Consider the following 24011-nt stretch of genomic DNA (forward strand, 5'->3'; position numbering starts at 1 on the left):
ACATTACTGAGTACCACTCTCTATATTTTCAAGCATAGTGGTGGCTGCATCAGGTTATGGGTATGCTTGTAATCGTTAAGGACTGGGGAGTTTTTCAGGATAAAAAATAAATGGAATGGAGCTAAGCACAGGCAAACTCCTAGAGGAAAACCTGGTCCAGTCTGCTTTCCACCAGACACTGGGAGATGAATTCACCTTTCAGCAGGAAAATTACCCAAAACACAAGGCCAAATCCACACTGGCCGAGATACAATTTTGACTTACATTTATTTGAAGTCCTGAAAATGGTTGTCTAGCAATGATCAACAACCAGTTTGACAGAGCTTGAAGAATTTAGAAAATAATAATGGGCAAATGTTGCACAATCCAGGTGTGGAAAGCTCTTAGAGACTTACCCAGAAAGACTCACAGTTGTAATCGCTGCCAAGGGTGCTTCTACAAAGTGTTGAATCAGGGGTGTGAATACTTATGTAAATGTGATATTTCTGTATTTCATTTTCAATACATTTGCAAACATTTCTAAAAACATGTTTTCACTTCGTCATTATGGGTATCATGTGTAGATGGGTGGGAAAAAAAACATATTTAATCCATTTTTAATTCAGGCTGTAACACATAAAAATGTGAACTAAGTCAAGGGGTGAATACTTTCTGAAGGCACTGTATGTGCAGTTGAAATTTGGCCATACAGTCAATGACCAAAAATAAATATTTTCAACTTCTGTAGGTTAAATTACCTGTTTTCTATTTCATTCAGACCCAAAAAGTAACCTGATTTAAACATCTGGAAAATATATTTTTTTAAACATCCAGAAAATACGTATTTTCAGCATCAAGGAAATTCATATTTTCTCATTTCATTCAGAACCGAAAATTAACCTGATTTCAATGTTCAGAGAAGATGTCTTTTCAAAGCTTCATTTAGAACCTAAAATGAACATATCTTTTAGATGTCTTTTCAATGTCCCTCCACTACATATGACATGTTATTGATTCAGTACATGCCGGCTAAAATCTTTATGGTTATGTAATGGAGCGTAATGATTTAATAAGGTGATGGAGGCTGGTACACGGCGGCTAAAGAGGGAATGATTGGTGACTGCCCCGATGTGCCAGTGGGATAAATCAAATGCAATTGAAGCAGATGCACACCTGCGCTGTCATTTCGTTTTTTAATTAACACATGATTTTCTATTCGAATACACTTTGGCTGTAAACCCAGCCCCATATCTCTCATGTCCGATGTTATGCTATTTGTCCGTTATAGCCTACAAGGACACCAACTCATCTCGTCGGACAGAGACACGTAGGCTACTGTAGGCTAAACACAAGACCGCCGGTGAATGACAGGGACGAGAGCCCTTTAACCCCTTGCCATCTGGAACAATCAGCGTGGAATCGGAACTAAAACAATGGCTAGAGGGCGTATTCTTGACGGCGATCTATAACATACTGCATGTTTTGATGTTGGTAGGCCTACCCGTGCCGCCTCCTCCTCAGTGCACTGCTTGAACAACGTAACAATAAATGGTGTGCGCTTTCGGCTCCATCGTCTCTGTTCATGATCTATTCGTCCACGGCTCTGCATCTGGCAGACCTGCACAGGACATAGGGTTTTGTGTGGAATTATCAGTGCCAGTGTCATCTGTCTGAGAGCGAGCGAGAGAGAAGGAATCCTTGGCATACACACACGTCGGTGTCTCAATGTGAATTTGAGTGACTGACTGGATTCTTGTGGAGAAGGACAGAACGGATAAACCAATTTTCAGCATCTCACCCATTTGCGCGGAGAGCGGCTTGTGCATGCTCTTCTGGGTTGAGCATCTGACAGCGTCTTTTTCTGCTGGAGCTTGGCTGATCCGAGCGGTCCTTGGTCGGGCATGGAGGGAGCCGAGATGAGCGCCTTTCGGAGGTGTAGTGGGGTGTTTCTGTTGGGATTGTGTTGCGTACTAATGGAACTGTGGAGGCTCGGGGCCGCCTGCCCCGCGTCCTGCACCTGCAGCGGAGCCAGGATCGCCTGTGTGGACCAGGAGCGGGGTATCATGGCTTTCCCCGTGTTGCAGTCGGAGCTGGAGATGGACAACATTACAGACATGTGAGTCACTGTCCATGATCCATCACGGGACCCAACATATAGGCCTAGGCCTATAACAGATGGGTCTTCCATGAAATGAGTGCCTTTTGAGTCACTTTGATGTTTTAAGTAGCAATTGTGCACCAATATCGAATTGTAAAAGCCTATTATATTCATTAAATTGTCCTTTAATATAGACCACATGGAGAATTCAATACATCTGAATAAAGATTTGCTAAAGTGCCTCCTGGGAAGATTCGTATCCACATAGTCCCAACATTTCAAAAAATTTACACCATCATTGTAAAGCCCTAGTTATTTTGTTGCTTTGACAGTCATTTCTGAAGATTATTATTTATTTCATGTGGTTAGTGATTCATTTACATATGTCCCTCATTTTAAGGTCAAGCCTGTTACATGAACTGAACTCTAATTTTAATGTAGTGAAACTATTCCTTTTTAATACATATAATAGTCAAACCACAGTGTAAAAGCAGGTGAGCTGGTTCTACTCTTTTTGGCCATGTTCTGGTGTTTTGTGGTGGAAAAGTGAGCGGGTCAAACATAACATGTCAACCCTGTTACCCATAGATAGACAGGCTGGAAATGTTTTAACAAATGTTTTGTTTGTTGTGAAGCTTACTTTCAATTGCCCCTTCCTGTTACACACAACAAACTTCAATTTCCCCTGTCATAAGGGGATGTATGGCTGTTTTAAGATGATATCGTCAACCCTGTTACTTTATTTGTTTCTTAATAGGCACTTACTATAGTAATTTGTTTTTTGAGTTGAACATGTGCTCTTTATGACAGAATGTAAACATTTGGTGAAATCAAACGTTTTTTAAAACCAAGTTACACTAGTCAAAAGGCACACAATTGGTGGAATGACCAGATATAACCTGCCTAATCGGCAAACAATAAAGAGGTGAAAAAAGCCTATGCATTTTAGACTATCAATGAGTAGAATTGAAGGTTCAATCGAATGGCCAATTCTCAGTCAACAGTTAGGCTATTTGAATTGGCTAATAAAACTTATTTTATAGTTTTGCAGCAGTGATGTTAGGAAAATAAATGTGTGTGTGTGTGTGTATACACGTGCTCGAGTGTGTATGTCAGTGTGAGAGCGGTGGGCACGACTGGACCGCGAGGGATACTGATCGGTACCGATCGATGCTCCACCGTGACCCCGGGAAGAGGTGTAGTCCTACTCCCGCAGAAACTCAGTAGTCCAAATATTTGCAAAGACAATGCGCCCAAAAGCCTACTATTTTATATTCTGTAATGTTTAAATATTAAGCTATAGTCTAGGCAATTTTTCTTCTATTGTGAAAACAATGAATTGGCCTAGACTAAATACATTTCCACCCACGTTTGAGCTGTTTTCAGATTGATCATAGCCTAAATGAAGACGGAGAATCAAAAGTACAGTTTAGAATGCATAATGTTGAGGACACGATGTGAGCGTCTCTTTGTCAAGACCATAGCAGACCCTTTGATGCATAGCCTCTCCTGTAAGATTACAGTGTAAACATATACAAAAAAGATATATAATTATAAATATATATTTGATAAAATATTGAATTAATGTATTCATCTGGAATAGTCGACTGTTAAAAATGACAAGAAGTAGACGACTTGAGTTAGGGCCTATCCTATATGTTGACATTCATCAGTCTATTTATGAAATTTGTATTTTCAAATGACCTTGACAAAAATCTGGAACAAAAACTCCCATCACTGAAAAACACCTAAACATTCACTGCTGAAAGGGGCCTTACAGATAATTGCATGTGTGGGTGGGGTACAGAGATGAGGTAGTCATTCAAAAATCATGTTAGTAACCTCTAAAAGTCTACTAACCTAACATATGGAATTGTTTTAAGATGGTCATACCATGGATCATTTAGTGATTTGATTCTGAATTCCAGGACCCCTGTAGGTGACAAAGAAGAAGAAACCCGAACACCACTCTTGCTAGGATCACTGCTCTTTAATAAGCTTTACGTATCGGCCTTTACGCCTGTAGGTAAAACAAAATAATCATAAGGAATAAGGTTTTGAAGGGTCTGTCCTACATCTAGGAGATATAACTAAGCTCAGGAAATATATATACTTTTCGGACATACAGTGCATTCGGAAAGTATTCAGACCCCTTAACTTTTTCCACATTTTGTTACGTTACAGCCTTATTCTAAAATTGATTAAATCGTTTTTTCCCCTCATCAATCTACACACAATACCCCATAATGACAAAGGAAAAGCAGGTTTTTAGAAATGCTTGCAAATGTATTAAACATTTATAACTGAAATATCAAATTTACATAAATATTCAGACCCTTTACTCAGTACTTTGTTGAAACACCTTTGGCAGCGATTACAGCCTCGAGTCTTATTGGGTATGACGCTACAAGCTTGGCACACATGTATTTGGGAAGTTTCTCCAATTCTTCTCTGCAGATCCTCTCAAGCTCTGTCAGGTTGGATGGGGAGCGTCGCTGTATAGCTATTTTCAGGTCTCTCCAGAGATGTTAGATCGGGATCAAGTACGAGTGGCTGGGTCACTCAAGGACATTCAGAGACTTGTCCCGAAGCCACTCCTGCGTTGTCTTGGCTGTGTGCTTAGGGTCGTTGTCCTGTTGGAAGGTGAACCTTCGCCCCAGTCTGAGGTCCTGAGCGCTCTGGATGAGGTTTTCATCAAGGATCTCTCTGCACTTAGTTCCGTTCATCTTTCCCTCGATCCTGACTAGTCTCCCAGTCCCTGTCGCTGAAAAACATCCCCACAGCATGATGCTGCCACCACCATGCTTCACCGTAGGGATGGTATTGGCCAGGTGATGAGCAGTGCCTGGTTTCCTCCAGATGTGGCACTTGGCATTCAGGCGAAATAGTTCAATCTTGGTTTCATCAGACCAGAGAATCTTGTTTCTCATGGTCTGAGAGTCCTTTAGGTGCCTTTTAATGAGGAGTGGCTTCCGTCTGGCCACACTACCATAAAGGCCTGATTGGTGGCGTGCTGCAGAGATGGTTGTCCTTCTGGAAGGTTCTCCCATCGCCACAGAGGAACTCTGGAGCTCTGTCAAAGTGACCATCGGGTTCTTGGTCACCTCCCTGACCAAGGCCCTTCTCCCCCGATTGTTCAGTTTGGCCGGGCGGCCAGCTCTAGGAAGAGTCATTTCAGAATGATGGAGGCCACTGTGTTCTTGGGGACCTTCAATGCTGCAGACATTTTTTGGTACCCTTCCCCAGATCTGTGCCTTGACACAATCCTGTCTTCATCCGTGAAGAGCAAACTTCTCCAGCATGCCATTGGCCATCGAAGATGAGCATTTGGCGACTGAAGTCGGTTACGATGCCAAACTGCAGTCAGGTCAAGACCCTGATGAGGACGATGAGCATGCAGATGAGCTTCCCTGAGACAGCTTCTGACAGTTTGTGTAGAAATTATTCGGTTGTGCAAACCCACAGTTACATCAGCTGTCCAGGTGGCTGGTCTAAGACGATCCCGCAGGTGAAGAAGCCGTATGTGGAGGCCCTGGGCTGGCGTGGTTACACGTGGTCTACGGTTGTGAGGCCGGTTGGACATACTGCCAAATTCTCTAAAACGACGTTGGAGGCGGCTTATGGTAGAAATATGAACATTACATTCTCTGTCAACAGCTCTGGTGGACATTCTTGCAGTCAGCATGCCAATTTCATGCTCCCTCAAAACTTGAGACATCTGTGGCATTGTGTTGTGCGACAAAACTGCACATTATATCGTGGCCTTTTTAATGTCCCCAGCACAAGGTACACCTGTTTAATGATCATGCTGTTTAATCAGCTTCTTGATATGCCACAGCTGTTAGGTGGATGGATTTTCTTGGCAAAGGAGAAATGCTCACTAACAGTGCATTTCAGCTCATGAAACATGGGACCAACACTTCACATGTTGCATTTATATTTATATTCACTGTACATATTTTATTTAACCCCTTTTTTGTGGTCACAAACCTACTTCCATACTTCCATAACATTTTAAAACCGGTACTGGGTTACCTTCAGTGAGTCCTGTGACACTTGTGGGGGTCATAGAGCAAAACGAGTCTCCCCTTTCCATAGTCGGGTCATATTAGTTTGTAGCCCAAACGGTTCGGATGCTACAGACAGAAGTTGGCACATTGACAGTACCGACTTCAAACGAGTCCCGTGGGGGTCGTATTAGTTTGTAGGCCAAACCGTTCAGACGCTACAGACGTTTTTATGAGAGGACCGATTTTCGGGATGTCTCCTGGTCTGACAAACAGCGCTGTAGCTCTGCTACTTTCCACAGCAGATGCGGAAGGCCGACATAGGCTGATGTGGTGGATTGAGATGCAGCCCATACAAAAAATGATATCTCTAGTTTAAACAGACAGATTTTGATGGGGATTTTTAAATATTATGTTAATTACATTGGCGCATGGGTGCGTCAATCGACTCTTAAGAATTTATATCTGTTGAAATGTGCTGCTGTGCATCTGTTGTTCACTGGGCTTACTGCCCCTACTTCTGTTATCTAACCTTTTTTTCTCCATTTCATTTTTGACAGATATATTGCAAATCAGAGTAGCTTCTCGTCCATCAATGACAAAGACCTGCATTATTACCGGAACCTCACAAATCTGTAAGTCTGTTATGTTATGTGATATCTTATACTTGTGGTCATGATGGGGCCCAGATTGTCACTGGTCTAATAGTGCAATATGATCATGTTTTTGTGTGTATTTGCTTTGCAGAACTGTGACTAACAGCCGGCTGACCTATGTGTCTCGACTGGCTTTCCAGAACAACCTCAAACTTCAGTATCTGTGAGTGGCTTCTATAGGCCTAAGGCAACATTTACAGTGGGGAGAACAAGTATTTGATACACTGCCGATTTTGCAGGTTTTCCTACTTACAAAGCATGTAGAGGTCTGTAATTTTTATCATAGGTACACTTCAACTGTGAGAGGCGGAATCTAAAAAAATCCAGAAAATCATATTGTTTGATTTTTAAGTAATTAATTTGCATTTTATTGCATGACATAAGTATTTGATCACCTACCAACCAGTAAGAATTCTGGCTCTCACAGACCTGTTAGTTTTTCTTTAAGAAGCCCTCCTGTTCTCCACTCATTACCTGTATTAACTGCACCTGTTTGAACTCGTTAACCTGTATGAAATACACCTGTCCACGCACTCAATCAAACAGACTCCAACCTCTCCACAATGGCCAAGACCAGAGAGCTGTGTAAGGACATCAGGGATACATTTGTAGACTTGCACAAGGCTGGGATGGGCTACAGAACAATAGGCAAGCAGCTTGATGAGAAGGCAACATAAGTATTGCATGACATAAGTATTTGATACATCAGAAAAGCAGAACTTCATATTTGGTACAAAAACCTTTGTTTGCAATTACAGAGATCATACGTTTCCTGTAGGTCTTGACCAGGTTTGCACACACTTCAGCAGGGATTTTGGCCCACTCCTCCATACAGACCTTCTCCAGATCCGTCAGGTTTCGGGGCTGTCACTGGGCAATACAGACTTTCAGCTCCCTCCAAAGATTTTCTATTGGGTTCAGGTCTGGAGAATGGCTAGGCCACTCCAGGACCTTGAGATGCTTCTTACGGAGCCACTCCTTAGTTGCCCTGGCTGTGTGTTTCGGGTCGTTGTCATGTTGGAAGACCCAGCCACGACCCATCTTCAATGCTCTTATTGAGGGAAGGAGGTTGTTGGCCAAGATCTCGCGATACATGGCCCCATCCATCCTCCCCTCAATACGGTCGTCCTGTCCCTTTTGCAGAAAAGCATCCCCAAAGAATGATGTTTCCACCTCCATGCTTCACGGTTGGGATGGTGTTCTTGGGGTTGTACTCATCCTTCTTCTTCCTCCAAACACGGCGAGTGGAGTTTAGACCAAAAAGCTCTATTTTTGTCTCATCAGACCACATTACCTTCTCCCATTCCTCCTCTGGATCATCCAGATGGTCATTGGCAAACTTCAGACGGGCCTGGACATGCGCTGGCTTGAGCAGGGGGACCTTGCGTGCGCTGCAGGATTTTAATCCATGACGGCGTAGTGTGTTACTAATGGTTTTCTTTGAGACTGTGGTCCCAGCTCTCTTCAGGTCATTGACCAGGTCCTGCCGTGTAGTTCTGGGCTGATCCCTCACCTTCCTCATGATCATTGATGCCCCACGAGGTGAGATCTTGCATGGAGCCCCAGACCAAAGGTGATTGACCGTCATCTTGAACTTCTTCCATTTTCTAATAATTGCGCCAACAGTTGTTGCCTTCTCACCAAGCTGCTTGCCTATTGTCTTGTAGCCCATCCCAGCCTTGTGCAGGTCTACAATTTTATCCCTGATGTCCTTACACAGCTCTCTGGTCTTGGCCATTGTGGAGAGGTTGGAGTCTGTTTGATTGAGTGTGTGGACAGGTGTCTTTTATACAGGTAACGAGTTCAAACAGGTGCAGTTAATACAGGTATTGAGTGGAGAACAGGAGGGCTTCTTGAAGAAAAACTAACAGGTCTGTGAGAGCCAGAATTCTTACTGGTTGGTAGGTGATCAAATACTTATGTCATGCAATAAAATGCAAATTAATTACTTACAAATCATACAATGTGATTTTCTGGATTTTTGTTTTAGATTCTGTCTCTCACAGTTGAAGTGTACCTATGATACAAATTACAGACCTCTACATGCTTTGTACAGTGGGGAAAAAAAGTATTTAGTTAGCCACCAATTGTGCAAGTTCTCCCACTTAAAAAGATGAGAGAGGCCTGTAATTTTCATCATAGGTACACGTCAACTATGACAAACAAATTGAGACAAAAAAATCCAGAAAATCACATTGTAGGATTTTTAATGAATTTATTTGCAAATTATGGTGGAAAATAAGTATTTGGTCACCTACAAACAAGCAAGATTTCTGGCTCTCACAGACCTGTAACTTCTTCTTTAAGAGGCTCCTCTGTCCTCCACTCGTTACCTGTATTAATGGCACCTGTTTGAACTTGTTATCAGTATAAAAGACACCTGTCCACAACCTCAAACAGTCACACTCCAAACTCCACTATGGCCAAGACCAAAGAGCTGTCAAAGGACACCAGAAACAAAATTGTAGACCTGCACCAGGCTGGGAAGACTGAATCTGCAATAGGTAAGCAGCTTGGTTTGAAGAAATCAACTGTGGGAGCAATTATTAGGAAATGGAAGACATACAAGACCACTGATAATCTCCCTCGATCTGGGGCTCCACGCAAGATCTCACCCCGTGGGGTCAAAATGATCACAAGAATGGTGAGCAAAAATCCCAGAACCACACAGGGGGACCTAGTGAATGACCAGCAGAGAGCTGGGACCAAAGTAACAAAGCCTACCATCAGTAACACACTACGCCGCCAGGGACTCAAATCCTGCAGTGCCAGACGTGTCCCCCTGCTTAAGCCAGTACATGTCCAGGCCCGTCTGAAGTTTGCTAGAGTGCATTTGGATGATCCAGAAGAGGATTGGGAGAATGTCATATGGTCAGATGAAACCAAAATATAACTTTTTGGTAAAAACTCAACTCGTCGTGTTTGGAGGACAAAGAATGCTGAGTTGCATCCAAAGAACACCATACCTACTGTGAAGCATGGGGGTGGAAACATCATGCTTTGGGGCTGTTTTTCTGCAAAGGGACCAGGACGACTGAAAGGAAAGAATGAATGGGGCCATGTATCGTGAGATTTTGAGTGAAAACCTCCTTCCATCAGCAAGGGCATTGAAGATGAAACGTGGCTGGGTCTTTCAGCATTACAATGATCCCAAACACACCGCCCGGGCAACGAAGGAGTGGCTTCGTAAGAAGCATTTCAAGGTCCTGGAGTGGCCTAGCCAGTCTCCAGATCTCAACCCCATATAAAATCTTTGGAGGGAGTTGAAAGTCCGTGTTGCACAGCGACAGCCCCAAAACATCACTGCTCTAGAGGAGATCTGCATGGAGGAATGGGCCAAAATACCAGCAACAGTGTGTGAAAACCTTGTGAAGACTTACAGAAAATGTTTGACCTGTGTCATTGCCAACAAAGGGTATATAACAAAGTATTGAGAAACTTTTGTTATTGACCAAATACTTATTTTCCACCATAATTTGCAAATAAATTCATAAAAAATCCTACAATGTGATTTTCTGGATTTTCTTTTCTCATTTTGTCTGTCATAGTTGACGTGTACCTATGATGAAAATTACAGGCCTCTCTCATCTTTTTAAGTGGGAGAACATGCACAATTGGTGGCTGACTAAATACTTTTTTCCCCCACTGTAAGTAGGAAAACCTGCAAAATCGGCAGTGTATCAAATACTTGTTCTCCCCACTGTATCTCAATGTGAAGGCCAAACTAGAGTTCTTACAAAAATAATTGTTTACTGTAAGACAGACAACCCATTGGGCAAAAACTGGTTGAATCAACATTGTTTCCATGTCATTTCAATCAAAAAATGAAATGCGATGACATTGAATCAACGTGGAAAACTGATTGGATTTGCAAAAAGTCTTGAATTTCATCTTTTTTTCACCCAACTTTTAACCTAAATCCATTGACAGGGTGAAATGTTTTGTTGATTTCACGTTGAATTCACATTAGTTGACAACTCAACCAAATGCAAATGAAAACTAGATGTTGAACTGCCCAGGATCAGTTGTTGGAATGGTTGTACAGTTTAGCATTTCTTTTGGATATTTTGTTAGCATTGATAATAATGTTAATTCTGATTGACAGGAATTTGAAAGACAACAACCTGTCATCTCTGTCTTGGAGGATATTTCGACATTTAAACATATCAAATCTGTGAGTTGCTTTTTAAATCAACTGTATTCACTCTTATACTCGTCTGTCTGTCTCTATCTCTGTCTCTGTCTCTGTCTCTGTCTCTGTCTCTGTCTCTGTCTCTGTCTCTCTCTCTCCCTACCTCCCTCTCCCTTTTTAGCTCTCCCCCTCTTTCAGCAGTGTTTTATGTACCCCTGATTGACAATGTGTCATCATGGATCCCAAAAACATTAGTGTGTGTGTGCGTTTATGTGCGCATCTCTTTGTGCTTGTACATGCGTTTATGTGTGCATGTGTGTGTGTTGGTGTCAGTGTGTGTGATTCAACATTCAACGCTGTGTTTCTGTGTGTGTAGGATTCTTTCTGGGAACCCGCTGCACTGTTCCTGTGAGATCATGTGGATGAAGCTATGGCTGGGAGAGGAGGCCGATGCTCAGGAGCTCCAATGTATAGCGGAGGATGGCGGGAGGAAACCCCTGACCAGGCTCAAACTCCCTCACTGCAGTAATGGCCCCACTTCATTTTTTATATTGAAAATGTATCCTTCCCATCCTAATAATGCCCCCCCCCCCACCCCACCCTCCCCCCTGTCAGAGCGGGTTTACTGTCAGAGACATTAGGGTCACAATGGCTTGAGGGAGAATGGTCGTAATGGAGAGTGGGCAACGCTGGACATAGGAGATCCAGTTTCATTAGAGAGAACTTATGTCACGGACAGTCATTCTTTAAAGTGGCTCGTTTGGAACAACATGCCCTCGTTATTCATACCCAGAGAGTCAACTCCCTTCCAACCCTAAACTCAATAGTGTTCTTGCATTGTTTACTTTACAGGGCTTTCCGTAGAGCTTGTATTACAATTCTAAGCCATAGACATAACTCATTTCGAGGTAAGAAAACAGTTAAGGTTGGGTTACAATGTCAGAAAATTATCCCTTTAATGGCTTTGCTGAATAAAGGAAACTGTCCTTAGATTCACATGCTGTATCCTAATGCTACATTTGCCCATTATGCGTACCCACAAACCAAAGCTGGTCTAGGATCAGTTTCCCCCTTCCACTCAGTAACATTCACCAGTGTGCATTAACACAGAGGAACCTGGGCCTGTACTAGTGTGCTCTGGGGTACAGAGGAGACTATATAATGACATTGATAACACTTATTGATCCGGCTGTCCAGCCTCCACTCCATTAGGATGCTATTTTCACCTTCGCCACGGTTACGTGCGGGCCCCTGGAGAGACGGCAGGGGGACTCCGTTATGAGTGACATATGAAGACGACACATGGGAGAGGCGTGTGTACGATACCCCAGGGCTGCCAGGCAGCCAGAAACAATGAGAACCCCCTCAACCCCCCTTTCTCTCTGCCGTTCTCTCTCTGACCATCTCACTTTCAGGGAATCTCTCTGTCGTTTTCAGTTAATCTCTCTGTTCATCTCTCCCTCTCTCTCTCTGTCATCCTGTACTATATGACATCCACAGTTCAGTGCAGTATTTTTGATGTGTTGGATGCAGAGGTTATCTGAGGCTGAGATATGGCCTTCACTGCTGCCTATCAATATTTATATTGGAGATGTTGATGCTGTAGGTTTTACTAGTGTCTAAAATGGGTTACAACCAGTATACAACCATTGTAACCAGTTTAGTCCACGGGGTGTTTTGTTAAAGATGGACACATTGTAAAGGCATACTGTGCCAGCTGGCAGTGCTTGTGTGAGAGGTGCTTAAGATGGTAAGGGCTGATATTGCGCTCTGAGTGCTGAAATGAATCGTTTTCTGGTTTTACAATGATTGAGAGGGTTGCCATGCTGTTAAGAGTCTTGGCGACGTCCCTGAGTGGAGATAAGAGATCTGTCAATTTTATCAGCCAGGACTTTCGACAGACATTGGCCCTTCCTCGCCAGACGCTCCCATGCCATTGGCCACGGCTAAGAGGCAGCCAAGCTTCTGATTGGACACATAGTCAGGTCACAGTCAGGTCACAGTCCCCTCCCCTCCACCGTCGGATGTGTTGTTGTCTCCCTTTAGAGAGGCTCCAGACAGTGTCCAATCAATTTTATCGGAGTTGCGAGACACATGGAGTTGGAATCTGTGTGTGACCACCGCTGTGTGTGTGCTGTGATTTTTAACAAAGATGGTACTGAATCTCCCCTTCGTTGTCGTTGGCAGTGGTTCCCATGGCGACTCTGAGCCCGTCCAAGGTGATGGTGCAGGAGGGTGCTGATATGGTGTTGACATGCAACACCTCCGGAGAGCCCTCTCCTGAGCTCATCTGGAAAATGACCCCACTCATCTCCTACTATGAGGTCAGTCACCACACCGCCCCCCACCAAAAAGCACATGGCCCCGTCTCAAATGGCACCCTATTCATTGTAAATTGAGCTCGGGTCAAAAGTTGTGCAGTATATAGGGAATAGAGTACCATTTTAGACACACCCATGAGTAGGGCCAGGAGTTTTACTGACCACATGACCTGACCAAGAAAAACTCTGTGCCCTTGTTACTAGGGCCTCTAACTTGGGCCCAGATTTTTTCCTATTCAAGTAAAACTCCTGGCCCTACCCATCAGCAGGTGCAAAAATAAGTGGTATTTATTTTAAGCTGGAATCTTTAATGGTGAAACTGCCACGTCTGTTTGCGATATTACAACAACAAATACAGTGAGGGAAGAAAAGTATTTGATCCCCTGCTGATTTTGTACGTTTGCCCACTGACAAAGAAATGATCAGTCTATAATTTTAATGGTAGGTTTATTTGAACAGTGAGAGACAGAATAACAACAACAAAATCCAGAAAAACGCATGTAAAAAATGTTATAAATTGATTTGCATTTTAATGAGGGAAATAAGTATTTGACCCCATCTCAATCAGAAAGATTTCTGGCTCCCAGGTGTCTTTTATACAGGTAACGAGCTGAGATTGGGGGCACACTCTTAAAGGGAGTGCTCCTAATCTCAGTTTGTTACCTGTATAAACGACACCTGTCCACAGAAGCAATCAATCAATCAGATTCCAAACTCTCCACCATGGCCAAGACCAAAGAGCTCTCCAAGGATGTCAGGGACAAGATTGTAGACCTACACAAGGCTGGAATGGGCTACAAGACCATCGCCAAGCAGCTTGGTGAGAAGGTGACAACAGTTGGTGTGATTATTCGCAAATGGAAGAAACACAAAATAACTGTCAATCTCCCTCGGCCTGGGGCTCCATGCAAGATCTCACCTCGTGGAGTTGCAATGATCATGAGAACGGTGAGGAATCAGCCCAGAACTACACGGGAGGATCTCAAGGCAGCTGGGACCATAGTCACCAAGAAAACAATTGGTAACACTACGTCGTGAAGGACTGAAATCCTGCAGCGCCCGCAAGGTCCCCCTGCTCAAGAAAGCACATATACAGGCCCGTCTGAAGTTTGCCAATGAACATCTGAAGGATTCATAGGTGAACTTGGTTTAAGTTTTATTGTCAGATGAGACCAAAATCAAGCTCTTTGGCATCAACTCAACTCGCCGTGTTTGGAGGAGGAGGAATACTGCCTATGACCCAAAGAACACCATCCCCACCATCAAACATGGAGGTGGAAACATTATGCTTTGGGGGTGTTTTTCTGCTAAGGGGACAGGACAACTTCACCGCATCAAAGGGACGATGGACGGGGCCATGTACCGTCATATCATGGGTGAGAACCTCCTTCCCTCAGACAGGGCATTGAAAATGGGTCGTAGATGGGTATTCCAGCATGACAATGACCCAAAACACACGACCAAACACTTCTTGAGCCACCTTCTTGAGTGGCTCAACAAGAAGCACATTAAGGTCCTGGAGTGGCCTAGCCAGTCTCCAGACCTTAATCCCATAGACAATCTGTGGAGGGAGCTGAAGGTTCGAGTTGCCAAACATCAGCCTCGAAACCTTAATGACTTGGAGAATATCTGCAAAGAGTGGGACAAAATCCCTCCTGAGATCCTGTGCAAACCTGGTGGCCAACTACAAGAAACGTCTGACCTCTGTGATTGCCAACAAGGGTTTTGCCACCAAGTACTAAGTCATGTTTTGCAGAGGGGTCAAATACTTATTTCCCTCATTAAAATGCAAATCAATTTCTAACATTTTTGACCTGCGTTTTTCTGGATTTTTTTGTTGTTATTCTGTCTCTCACTGTTAAAATAAACCTACCATTAAAATTATAGACTGATCATGTCTTTGTCAGTGGGCAAATGTACAAAATCAGCAGGGGATCAAATACTTTTTTCCCTCACTGTAAGTACTGCAAACAATGAACACAGTTTTCCCCCCTCTGACATCATTGCATACGTGATAGAACAGCAGAATATGTATTCCAAAAAAATGTTGCACGTTGTGCGACGCTCCTCACCTCAGCTTCGTCAACAAAAAATAAACAGTAACGGCAGTGGGGCAGACAGTGGTGATGTTTCCCCTACTGCAGATTCCATCTTTAACAGTAAAGTTGATGAGAAGACTGGATCCAAAATATACAAATGCAGAAAATGTTTTGACAAAAATAATTAACTTGAAAAACAAACTTACTTGGCCAACAGCAAAATTACCTCAACTCGAGGAGGACTAAGGCAAAACGTCTCAAACACAGGGCAAAACGCCTATAAACTCACACATCTGAGTATATGGCAGAGGTATAGCAACAGCGTGTTACCTAGACAAGCAGCTGAATGAGGTGAACAGGGATCCTAAAAGGACCTACCCTCATCTGGCATATTGCAGATCTTTTAACACCAAGGCTTTTATTTACTAGCATTGGCCTATAATGCTACTAGCTAATCTAGGTGTGTAACACCATTTGTTTAGCATACGGTTGAAGTCTGAAGTTTACATACACCTTAGCCAAATACATTTAAACTCAGTTCTTCACAATCCCTGACATTTAATCCTAGTAAAAATTCCCTGTCTTAGGTCAGTTAGGATCACCACTTTATTTTTTAGAAATGTCAGAATAATAGCAGAGAGAGTGATTTATTTCAGCTTTTATTTCTTTCATCACATTCCCAGTGGGTCAGAAGTTTACATACACTCAATTAGTATTTGGTAGCATTGCCTTTAAATTGTTTAACTTGGGTCAAATGTTTCGGGTAGCCTTCCACAAGCTTCCCACAATAAGTTGGATGAAGTTTGGCCCATTCCTCCTGACAGAGCTGGTGTAACTGAGTCAGATTTGTAGGCCTCCTTGCTCGCACACGCTTTTTTAGTTCTGCCCACACATTTTATATAGGATTGAGGTCAGGGCTTTGCGATGGCCACTCCAATACCTTGACTTTGTTGCCCTTAAGCCATTTTGCCACAACTTTGGAAGTATGCTTCGGGTCATTGTCCAATTGGAAGACCCATTTGCGACCAAGCTTTAACTTCCTGACTGATGTCTTGAGATGTTGCTTCAATATATCCACATAAGTTTCCTTCCTCATGATGACATCTATTTTGTGAAGTGCACCAGTCCCTCCTGCAGCAAAGCACCCCCACAGCATGATGCTGCCACCCCCGTGCTTCATGGTTGGGATGGTGTTCTTCGGCTTGCAAGTTATCCGCTTTTTCCTCCAAACATAACGATGGTCATTATGGCCAAACAGTTCTATTTTTGTTTCATCAGACCAGAGGACATTTCTCCAAAAAGTACGATCTTTGTCCCCATGTGCAGTTGCAAACTGTAGTCTGGCTTTTTTATGATGGTTTTGGAGCAGTGGCTTCTTCCTTGCTGAGCGGCCTTTCAGGTTATGTCGATATAGGACTTGTTTTACTGTGGATATAGATACTTTTGTACCTGTTTCCTCCAGCATCTTCACAAGGTCCTTTGCTGTTGTTCTAGGATTGATTTGCACTTTTCGCACCAAAGTACGTTCATCTCTAGGAGACAGAACGCGTCTCCTTCCTGAGCAGTATGACGGCTGTGTGGTCCCATGGTGTTTATACTTGCGTACTATTGTTTGTATAGATGAACGTGGTACCTTCAGGCGTTTGGAAAACGCTCCCAAGGATGAACCAGACTTGTGGAGGTCTACAATCTTCTTCTGAGGTCTTGGCTGATTTCTTTTGATTTTCCCATGATGTCAAGCAAAGAGGCACTGAGTTTGAAGGTAGACCTTGAAATACATCCACAGGTACACCTCCAATTGACTCCAATGATGTCAATTAGCCTATCAGATGCTTCTAAAGCCATGACATCATTTTCTGGAATTTTCCAAGCTGTTTAAAGGCACAGTCAACTTAGTGTATGTAAACTTCTTACCCACTGGAATAGTGATACAGTGAATTATAAGTGAAATAATCTGTCTGTAAACAATTGTTGGAAAATGTACTTGTGTCATGCGCAAAGTAGATGTCCTAACCGACTTGCCAAAACTATACTTTGTCAACAAGAAATTTGTGGAGTGGTTGAAAAACGAGTTTTAATGACTCCAACCTAAGTGTATGTAAACTTCCGACTTCAACTGTAGGTTCTCATACAGAAGAGCCAACACGATGCCAAATAATCAACAAATACTAGGGAAGGATATCTGTTTATAAATGGTAAACCATGATTTTACAATATCACTAATAACCAGCAACAGGTATTGTGTTTGCAAAAAAAACTGTTGACGTGTAAAAGCATTGGTAGTGTGGATGAGATGGGTACCTGACTCACTGTGTCTCTGTGTGTTCTTCTGCAGATAGAGGCCTCAGGCCAGGTGTCTGAGCTCCATCTCTATAACCTCTCCTCCCTGGACAACAACTGTAAGATCACCTGCAGTGCTGGGAACATTGTGGGCGAGAATGAGTCCACAGTTCTCCTCAACATCCTCTGTGAGTTCCAAACATGACTCACATCTCTAGACAAGAGGGGGAAAGAATGAGAATAATACCTACCTTAACTCGTTCCCGCTTCTTTTTCCCCCTCCTATGGCTTCTCCTATCTCACTCACTCACTCACTCACTCACTCACTCACTCACTCACTCACTCACTCACTCACTCCCTCACCCGCTAACTCACTGACCCGTTCTCTCTCTCTCTCTCTCTCAGTTCCTCCTAACATCAGTAAGTTGAGCGATGCCTACCAGGACCACCACTGGTGCATCCCATTCAGTATGTCTGGGAACCCAAAGCCCAAGCTCCGCTGGCTGTTAAACGGGGAGCCGGTCAATGAGGGACCCTACATCATGACCATGATCCATGACTTCTCTGAGAGGGAGTACCACGGCTGCCTGCAGCTGGACAGCCCCACACACATCAACAACGGACCGTACACCCTGCTGGCCAGCAACAAGTACGGACAGGACCGCAAGACCGTCGATGCCCACTTCATGCGCGACCCCTTTGAGGGAGGTATGTGTTGTGTAGTGTAACCACTTTCTGAATCTCAATTCAACCCCTATCCCACTTGTTTCAATCTGAGAGGATTGGATAGTCTGCAATATGGCAACAACTCCCCCTGGCCTATCAAATGGTAAGACTGAGCAATTACCATATTGTTTACACCTATCTGTCCAATCCTCTCAGATCTACTCAAGTTATTAGGAGCTAGGGGTCGAATTGCACATAGGACGGGTGTCAAACTCAATTCCTTGAGGGCCGTGTGTCTGTTAGTTTTTGTTACGGTAATTAGACTGAAAAATATATAAACACAACATGTAAAGTGTTGGTCCCATGTTTCAAGAGCTGATATAAAAGATCCCAGAAATTTTACATACGCACAAAAAGTATATTTCTCTCAGATTCTGTGCACAAATTTGTTTACATCCATGTTAGTGAGCATTTCTTCTTTGCCAAGATAATCCATCCACCTGACATGTGTGGCATATCAAGAAGATGATTAAACAGCATGATCATTACACAGGTACACCTTGTGTTGGGGACAATAAAAGGCCACTCTAAAATGTGAGGTTTTGTCACAAAACACAATGCCACAGATGTCTCAAGTTTTGAGGGTGTGTGCAATTGGCATGCTGACTGCAGGAATGTCCACCAGAGCTGTTGCCAGAGAATGTAATGTTCATTTCTCTACCATAAGCCGTGTCCAGCGTCGTTTTAGATCATTTTGCAGTACGTCCAACCGGCCTCACAACCGCAGACCATGTGTAACCATGACAGCCCAGAACCTCCACATCTGGCTTCTTCACCTGCGGGATCGTCTGAGACCAGCCACCTGGACAGCTGATGAAACTTTTGTGGTGAAAAACTTATTCTGATTGGCTGGACCTGGCTCCCGAGTGGGTGGGCCTATGCCTTCCCAGGCCCACCCATGGCTGTGCCCCTGCCTAGTCATGTGAAATCCATAGATTAGGGCCTAAGGAATTTATTTCAATTGGCTGATTTCCTTATAGGAACTGTAACTCAAATTGTTGCATGTTGCGTTTAAATTTTTGTTCAGTATATTTTCAATTGGTGTCCAATTAAGACCTAGACAAGCAGGTGAGCTGAGTTCTTAACTAATCTATGACCTTTATTGATCAATCAAGTGCTTTTTTTATTTTACCCAACAGGAACAGTGACAGAACCTCTTTACTATGGTGAGTTGCTGTTCAAATATTTACATGGAACATTGACTGTCTAAATTACTCATTGAACTATTTAGAATTAAACATTGTTCTTTCCTTTTTATGAATAAAATATGTCCTGAGGATTATTGACTTGAGAAATGCTTTGGAAACTGATTTCTGAGCTTTGCTTTTTGTGTTATAGAGTGTTAATACTTTATTTTCTCTTCTCTCTCCTCATGTCACACTGTCTCTGGGCACCACAGACCCAACTACAGGTATAGTCACTGTCCCTTCTCATGACCGATTCACACAGCAGAGCTTTCAAAGTCACCCTGACACATTCATAGAGGGAACACTTTACTTGAAGGGTACCTTCATAAGGACTTCATAACACATTTATAACCCAACCCATATATACAGTGAGGGAAAAAAGTATTTGATCCCCTGCTGATTTTGTACGTTTGCCCACTGACAAAGAAATGATCAGTCTATAATTTTAATGGTAGGTTTATTTGAATAGTGAGAGACAGAATAACAACAAAAAAATCCAGAAAAACGCATGTCAAAAATGTTATAAATTGATTTGCATTTTAATGAGGGAAATATGTAGGTACACGTGTTACCCACAGGGACAGACATATTTGATGAACTACATTTTTTAAATGAGGGATACTTTAGCATCTGCTGTCTTCTCTTCTCTTTGAAAACAGATGACACACCTCTAGATCCACCAGAAGACAGAGTTGCTGTAAGTCACACTCGAAGACACCTTATGTGCTTGTTTTGTGTTTGTGTGAGCCTTAAACTGTTGTGGGAGCAGTGCTGTTGTGGGAGCAATACATTTGTATTTAATGTTTTAATATAGTATTTTTTACCAGTACTATATTATTAATAGTACTATATAGTGTGTTTATAGTTGACAGTATGTTTATGTTTCATACATTTACAGTGCATTCGGAAAGTATTCAGACCCCTTGACTTTTTCCACATTTTGTTATGTTACAGCCTTGTTCTATTCATCAAACTACACAAAATACTCAGGTTTTTAGAAATTATAAATAAATATATTTAAAAAATTAAATATCTAATTTACATAATTATTCAGACCCTTTACTCAGTACTTTGTTGAAGCACCTTTGGCAGCGATTACAGCCTTGAGTCTTCTTGGGTATGAAGCTACAAGCTTGGCACGCCTGTATTTGGGGAGTTTCTCCCATTCTTCTCTGCAGATCCTTTCAAGCTCTGTCAGGTTGGATGGGGAGTGTCGCTGCACAGCTATATTCAAGTCTTTCCAGAGATGTTCGATCGGGTTCAAGTCCGGGCTCTGGCTGGGCCACTCAAAGACATTCAGAGATTTGTCCCAAAGCCACTCCTGCGTTGTTTTGGCTGTGTGCTTAGGGTCGTTGTCCTGTTGGAAGGTGAACCTTCGCCCCAGTCTGAGGTCCTGAGCGCTCTGGAGTAGGTTTTCATCAAGGATCTCTCTGTACTTTGCTTCGTTCATCATTCCCTCAATCTTGACTAGTCTCCCAGTCCCTGCCGCTGAAAAACATCCCCACAGCATGACGCTGCCACCACCATGCTTCACCATAGGGATGGTGTCAAGTTCCCTCCAGACGTGACGCTTGGCATTCAGGCCAAAGAGTTCAATCTTGGTTTCATCAGACCAGAGAATCTTGTTTCTAATGGTCTGAGAGTCTTTAGGTGCCCTTTGGCAAACTCCAAGCGGGCTTTCATGTGCCTTTTACTGAGGAGTGGCTTCCGCCTGGCCACTCTACCATAAAGGCCTGATTGGTAGAGTGCTGCAGAGATGGTTGTCCTTCTGGAAGGTTTTCCCATCTCCACAGATGAACTCTGGAGCTCTGTCAGAGTGACCATAGGGTTCTTGGTCACCTCCCTGACCAAGGCCCTTCTCCCCCGATTGCTCAGTTTGGCCGGGCGGCCAGCTCTATGAAGAGTCTTGGTGGTTCCAAACGTCTTCCATTTAAGAATGATGGAGGCCACTTTATTCTTGGCAGAAATTCTTTGGTACCCTTTCCCAGATCAGTGCCTCGACACAATCCTGTCTCGGAGCTCTACGGACAATGCCTTTCTAAATCATGTCCAATTAATTGAATTTACCACAGGTGGACTTCAATCAAGTTGTAGAAACATCTCAAGGATGATCAATGGAAACAGGATGCACCTGTGCTCAATTTCGAGTCTCATAGCAAAGGGTCTGAATACCTATGTAAATAAGGTATTTCTGTTTTTTATTTGCAACAATTTCTAAAAACCTGTTTTCGCTTTGTCATTATGGGGTATTGTGTGTAGATTGATGAGGAAAACATTTTATTTAATCCATTTTAGAATAAGGCTGTAACTTAACAAAATGTAGAAAAAGTCAATGGGTCTGAATACTTATCGAATGCACTGTATGTTTAATGTTTTTATATGGTAGGTGTCATGTATCTTGGTGGTAGTAGGCTACACACTGTGACACATTGTATTTTGGAGTTGCAGTGGTGGTCCTAGCTCAACAGCCATGTCATTCTTTCAGATATACGTGGTTGTAGGGGTTGCAGCCGTAGCCTTCACGGGTTTCCTCTTGATGCTGGTCATCCTAAAATTTGGGGGAAACTCAAAGTTTGGAATCAAAGGTAAGTCCCTTTACACAGTAAACTACTGTAGCCTATGTCAATCATTAGCATTGAAAGACAGGGTCTTTCTCTCAAATCTGAAATGGCACCCTATTCCCTAAATAGTGCACTTCTTTTGGCACTGGCACTGTATAGGAAGTAGGGTGACATTTGGGATTAACCCATAGAGTGGGGTCTGAATGGTGGTAAAGAGGTACTCAGATGTTGCTGGTGAATAACATGCATTTGGATCTCATTGATCCATCTCAATGTCTTGTTCCACACTAATCATCCCACAAAACTTTATTGTGCGTCCCAATATGCAGATAATGCTGCATTGTAGCCCATCTCTGTCTTTACTGATGCTGTTGTTGTCTAACGCAATTTGTTGTCTAACTTATTTAAGATGATTTAGATACTAACCGACATGAGCAGAAACAGTGGAGGAGTCAATTCACTCTCACTCTAATCTCTTAGTTTGTACTAATTCTGAACCATACTGGAAAATGATGATCAAAGTGTGACTATGGCTTCTAAAACCATTTTTGAAAGTGCTATCCTGAAATCCTCTGTCTGCAATGGATTGAATCCCGACCTGAGTGTGTATGAGTGTGTGTATTTTGGATAAGATTGTGTATGTAGGAGTCTGGGAAGACCAGAGCTGCCTCAATGTGGTCTGTTATTTTGACACTGATTGATTTATTGCCCCTCTGAGGGGGACAGGTGTGAAAGAAGCGGGAGAGAGGGAGTAGTGGTTTCTCCTTTCTTCTGCGGAAGTAGAGGATGAGGTTCCACTGGAGGCGTCGATTCCTCTCCTCCCTCTCAACACCTTCCCTTGCAGTGCATACGTGTACAGTGTGTGTGTGCGTAAATGTGTGTGTGCGCGCGTGTGTGTATTTGTGTGCGCGCATCTTAGTAGGAAGTTAGCTCGAGTTTCAGCATTGCCTCGAGTCTCTCGCTCTTCACTGCATTTCCTATCCTTTCCTTTCTGGTGGAGGAAGTGACACTCCTGTCACTCAAAAGCATGATACACACGAAAAGCAAAGTCTATGTGAGACTTGAAATGCCCAAGACAAACATTTTCACTTTTAGACACACACACACATAGGACAGAATGGATGTACAATTATGTGCAATACGAAAGGTGTGAAGAGAATGTAGTGAGCCCTGTTCTGTTTGTGCTCAGTCAACTGTTCAGGGACATGTGAAAGTGAGACAAGTAGACACACTTTCTCTAGACGCCTCAGTACACACACACAAAAGGGTGTACATGGTTGCTTGCATTTTTCATATCATCCTGCTACTGCTCTTTTGTCATAAATAAGACATGGTGTACAGTAAGGATCAGAGATACTGTCTCTTACTCTATACTGTCTATGTGTGTGTAGATTTAGGTTGTTTTTGTATTTTATAGTTTGTTAGAGTCAATATGGCACAACGGCAATGAGTAACCTTGCCAAAGACCAGAAGCGTCAATACAGGACTAAGATTGAATCATACTACACCGGCTCCGACGCTCGTCGGATGTGGCAGGGCTTGCAAACTACTACAGACTACAAAGGGAAGCACAGCCGCAAGCTGCCCAGTTACACGACCCTACCAGACGAGCTAAATCACTTCTATGCTCGCTTCGAGGCAAGCAACACTGAAGCATGCATGAGAGCATCAGCTGTTCCGGACGACTGTGTGATCACGCACTCCGTAGCCGATGTGAGTAAGACCTTTAAACAGGTCAACATTCACAAGGCTGCAGGGCCAGAAAGATTACCAGGACGTGTACTTCGAGCATGCGCTGACCAACTGGCAAGTGTCTTCACAGACATTTTCAACCCTGACTGAGTCTGTAATACCAACATGTTTCAAGCAGACCATCATAGTCCCTGTGCCCAAGAACACTAAGGTAACCTGCCTAAATGACCACAGACCCGTAGCACTCACATCTGTAGCCGTGAAGTGCTTTGAAAGGCTGGTCATGGCTCACATCAACACCATTATCCCAGAAACCCTAGACCCACTCCAATT

At 43.2% G+C, this 24011-nt stretch overlaps 1 protein-coding gene across 1 annotated transcript in view; it reads left to right on the top strand.

Moving 5' to 3' along the window:
- Nucleotides 1-1895: 1895 nt before the first annotated feature.
- Nucleotides 1896-24011, top strand: part of LOC311144845 (BDNF/NT-3 growth factors receptor-like) — a gene marked incomplete at both ends in the record, with an annotated part of 87441 nt that continues 65325 nt past the window's right edge. The window contains 12 exons of the mRNA XM_084181002.1: nucleotides 1896-2095; nucleotides 6645-6719; nucleotides 6832-6903; nucleotides 10846-10914; nucleotides 11249-11397; nucleotides 13060-13196; nucleotides 17568-17700; nucleotides 17918-18220; nucleotides 19378-19404; nucleotides 19638-19649; nucleotides 20085-20122; nucleotides 21911-22010. Of these exons, the coding sequence (XP_084037128.1) occupies nucleotides 1896-2095; nucleotides 6645-6719; nucleotides 6832-6903; nucleotides 10846-10914; nucleotides 11249-11397; nucleotides 13060-13196; nucleotides 17568-17700; nucleotides 17918-18220; nucleotides 19378-19404; nucleotides 19638-19649; nucleotides 20085-20122; nucleotides 21911-22010 (1315 nt within the window). The remainder of the gene's footprint in view (nucleotides 2096-6644; nucleotides 6720-6831; nucleotides 6904-10845; nucleotides 10915-11248; nucleotides 11398-13059; nucleotides 13197-17567; nucleotides 17701-17917; nucleotides 18221-19377; nucleotides 19405-19637; nucleotides 19650-20084; nucleotides 20123-21910; nucleotides 22011-24011) is intronic.

This window comes from Coregonus lavaretus, assembly GCF_964263955.1.
Source record: "Coregonus lavaretus genome assembly, chromosome: 17".
Taxonomy (NCBI): Eukaryota; Metazoa; Chordata; class Actinopteri; order Salmoniformes; family Salmonidae; genus Coregonus; species Coregonus lavaretus.